The 4,218-nt window shown below is 35.3% G+C and overlaps 1 protein-coding gene and 1 long non-coding RNA gene across 12 annotated transcripts in view; one reads left to right on the top strand and one right to left on the bottom strand.

The window, feature by feature from the left end:
- The window catches only part of LOC144980669 (uncharacterized), a 26,726-nt gene extending 26,661 nt beyond the window's left edge, over positions 1 to 65 (bottom strand). The window contains exon 1 of the mRNA XM_078928347.1: positions 24 to 65. Coding sequence (XP_078784473.1) covers positions 24 to 65 — 42 coding nt within the window. The remainder of the gene's footprint in view (positions 1 to 23) is intronic.
- Positions 66 to 3,747: 3,682 nt separating this feature from the next.
- Positions 3,748 to 4,218, top strand: part of LOC144956166 (uncharacterized) — a 2,959-nt gene continuing 2,488 nt past the window's right edge. For 2 of the 11 annotated variants that reach the window (XR_013641911.1, XR_013641909.1), the window contains exon 1: positions 4,207 to 4,218. This exon is cut by the window's right edge. This is a non-coding gene — a long non-coding RNA (uncharacterized LOC144956166). Of the gene's footprint in view, positions 3,880 to 3,948; positions 4,053 to 4,164; positions 4,178 to 4,206 lie in introns of those variants that run through there. The other 9 variants (XR_013641902.1, XR_013641906.1, XR_013641912.1 and 6 more) reach the window with 9 other exon arrangements.

The raw sequence follows: 4,218 nt of genomic DNA, 5'->3' as shown, positions 1-4,218 counted from the left end.
GCCTGCAAGATTCACGGACTTACCTCGTCATTTGAAGTCTTGTTCTCCAGACTTGTTCTCAGCATCTAGTCTTCATAATAGTAGTCCACAATTGTTGTATGTTTAATCCAAAGGTTGTAATGCAGTAATTTGTTAAGTTTCTTGTCACAAGTTGCACAAAGAAAAATAAATCAATCAATCAAATCTAAATCGCAAAAAGCCGGCGAGGTTTTTTTCGGTAATCCAATCGCCGGCTGTAGCGGCACTCTTACACCCATGCGTATACCCTAGCTGGGAGGGAAACAGTGAAATGTATAGAGTTTTGGGAGATGATATTCTTTTCCTTGTAAATCATCTCTCTGTTATGCATTGTATTGTTTTGTTTACATATTATATATGATTTGTAAACATTTGAGTGTATCCTTCTTAGTTGGGACCTGTGTTTGTGTCTGGATGAGACTTTAAGATGATCTCAAACTTACTTTGATAGTGTGCTCTTGGAATCTACATCTGTTTCCTATTTGAACCAATTCCCCTTTGTCTTACTTTTTCTTGGGTGCTTTAATTGTGATTCTAGAACATTTTACTATCCCATTTGCGTCCTTTTTACTGGCGCTGATATGACCTTAATGTATTGCAAGCGCTGTAAAAAAAAACCCATTAGTGTATAAACAAAAACAAACACAGAATGATACAAAATTTGTTCAAACGCTCACCTTCTCCCATTTGATTTGTAATTTTGACTCCCATGCAACTGATATTATTGAAATGATTCCTGTTTGTTTCCTCTCAAAGAAAGGACCAATTTCTCGTATCAACTCAATTCGTTTATCATCATCCATTGTATTAAGTATTAAAATTAGAAAATAAGTACTGATGGATATTTATGTTATTATTATAATGTGTGTTTATGAAATTATGCTCTGACTTATCTACGATATATAAATTAATTTATATATATATATATATATATATATATATATATATATATATATATATATATATATATATATATATATATATATATATATATATTATATATATATATATATATATATATATATATATACATATCTAATCGTTTGCTCGTCGAAATAAAGATTTTTTTTTTCCTCTGAGAAAATGTTTGTTCTCTGGTTGATTCACTCTGATAAACTGGATGGGGATCCTGACCTCCCATAGCGGGCAGGGAGGTACATACTGTGTCTTCTATCCCCTTATATCTGTTTTCCAACATGCTTTCTGTCTTTGTCTCGGAATGAGATTTCTTGGTTTTGTCCTGGCTCTGGCCGGAGTCCTAGCTGGGAGGGAAACAGTCAAATGCATAGTTATTGTTTTGGGAGATGATATTTTTTTTCCTTGTAAATCATCTCTCTGTTATGTATTATTATATTTGTTATTTTGAATGTATAATGTAAGCATTTGAGTGTGTTCCTCTTTGTTGGATTTTGTTCTCGTGTCCAGATGAGACTTATAGGTGATCTCAAACTAAGTACATTGGTGGTATGCTCTTGGAATCTACATCTGATCCCTATTTGTTCCCAATTCCCCTTTCTCTTCCTTTCTCTTGAGTGCTTTAATTGTAATTCTAGAACTTTTTACTATCCCATTTTCTTCCTTTTTACTGGCGCTGATATAACCTAAATGTGTTGCAAGCGCCGTAAAACCCTTAAAAACAATAAAAAAACAAACTCTGATAAAGACGTTGCTACATTTTTGTTTGACTCACTCAATCCGAGATATTTTTGCTGCGTTTCAAAATTGGAAAAAAAAATGTATTAAAAATGAGCATTTACATAGATAGTATTATTCAACTACCATTGACATGTAAAAACTAATAACATTAGCTTTCATACGACGCCTATAATTTGTTTCATAAAACTGTAATAAATAGGCATATGGTAAAAGTAACCTGGATTAACTACGGATATAGTCGGTGTTAGGGTTGATTGAGTTAAATTAATTTGTTAATTATTAATCAGAAGGATTTGTGCCATGGGTGCCAGTTTTCCGGTTCATTTGTTTACTTTCCAAGATTTTTCTACAGAGAAGACCTAAAAATATCTCTGTCTTCTATCTGGAATTTGGAATTTAGTCACATATTTATGCCTTTATTGTTTTTTGTTGTTGGCTGAAGAAGGGTTTTGGGCCCGAAACGTTCAGTGTTTGGTATTTTGTTCTTTTTTTAAAAGCTGTTTTATATTCATTTTTGTTTATTAATTTTTACAGTCCACAACTTGTCGCAGTCTTGTGCGGCTATGTGGTCTAGTGGTATGAAACTCGCTTTCCGATCGGAAGATCCTGGGTTCGAGCCTCGCTCGACGCATAGTTGATTCCTTGGAAAAGGTTCTTTACTCACATTCTCTCACCGTACTCAGGGGTAAAATGAGTACCTGGCTGTTAACAGCGTTGTCTATGTCCGAAAAAATTGAAATATCGCCTAAAAGGCGTCGTGTCCCGTCCTATCGCGGATTGCCGTTGGCCGGAGACCCTTTGAGCACGTTTAGTGGATATCGCGCTATATAAAAGCTCAATTAAAAAAAATAATAATTTTAGTATCACTTTGATCAAATTGTACAAAGGTTTTGTAGCGTGTTTAACAAATGTCCTATCATTATAATATTATCTATAGGTGTTGATAAGTAAATGTTTTATTTTCTTTGTTGTCACTTCAATGAATAAACGCCGCGTTTCCTGTCATATTTTCCACTCTTATCAATAGACCAAACGATTTTTTCGCCATTGTTGAGAATATGTTACCCACCGCCCCAAAACAGTGTTATCTCGGGAGAAATCAGATTCATAAAAAAAAAAAGTTGTCCTTAAGAGCCGGAGTTTATCCCAGTTTTTATAGCGTGAAAAGAGCAATAGCAATTAATGCTATCCTTTTAATAGGACGCTGGTCTAACGGAACGTACTTTCCACAAGTATACTGACATACCCAGCTACCCAATCTGGGTGGGGAAGGGGGTCAGAAATAAAAATCTCGACTGCACTCGGGTTCGATCACGATTTCCTTGCGTGTGGAACTTTCTGGAACCCTCGCTCGGCGCATAGTTGAGTCCTTAGAAAAGGCTCTTTACTCACATTCTCTCACCGTATTCAGGCTGTTAACAGCGTTGTCTCTGTCCAAAAAAATTGTAACATCGCCTAACAGGCGTCATGTCTCGTCCTATAATATGTTAAGTGTTGCTGTTGGTCAGGGACCCCTTGTAAAGGGCCTTGAGCACGTTTAGTGGATATTGCTCTATATAAAAGATCAACTTATTTTTTTTTCAGACACTTTTTCAGATCCATTTACTTTTTAGCAATTTGTTCACCCCTAGCTGCGCGTACAATTTTACAGGTCTGACAACTAAACACAATTATGGGCCGGTTTTAACATTACTGTTATGGACAATAGTTTTCGTTGGTTTGAGAGTATTTTCATTACAACAACGTTCCTAGATCTATATGTGACCCTTCGTCTCAAAACGGTATTAAGTCGGGTTGGTTAAGCTGTTGAAAATTGAATTTATAGCCAGAAATATCAGACTTGTGTTGAGTTTGTATGTTTTATTGAGGAGAATGGACACCATATTTTAGGGTACTAATGGCAACAATTTATATTTTTGACCAGTTTAACATTTAATTCAGATTTTAAGCATCTGGTTCGTTCCGACATAATACCGTTTTGAGACGATGGGTCACATATGAATTTCGGCTATCAGAACTGCAAATAAGTACACGTCGCCCCCCCCCCCCCCCCTGCATCATACCAGAACGGGACGTTGGGTTACATTTTATTGGATTCCATTCTCAACTGGATTATCGGTTTTGGCTTCCGTCAGTTACCACCATAGGTGTATAACGACTACTATACTGTACTATTTATAAATAGACCGTCACCTCTGACAGTCCGTATGGGAGAGTTGTAGTTTTTTATTTATTTCTTAAAAAGTTCTTTATCCTGCCATACTCTGAAAAGAAAAAGAAAAAAACACAAAAAAAAAAAAATAAATAAAAAAATAAAAAAAAACAAACAAGGATTAAACATTTTGGCCAGAAAAGCCGCCCTTCTTGTGAAGTCCCAGGTTTGAGAATTTTTTACCTAGATGAGGGTCATTTTAATCGATCGATATTTGAAGGACGAGTTTCCTGTTCAAAATTTTAAATATACTGTTTTTTTTTTTTTTCTTTTAAGTACGGCAGTATTGTGGTTGGTATAGATAGAACGAAAGTGACGTTACTCGGATGTTT

This window comes from Berghia stephanieae, chromosome 10 (assembly GCF_034508935.2).
Source record: "Berghia stephanieae isolate SIO BIC M18660-M18661 chromosome 10, UCSD_Bste_1.3, whole genome shotgun sequence".
NCBI lineage: Eukaryota > Metazoa > Mollusca > Gastropoda > Nudibranchia > Aeolidiidae > Berghia > Berghia stephanieae.
This window is presented reverse-complemented; position numbering and strand designations above follow the sequence as displayed.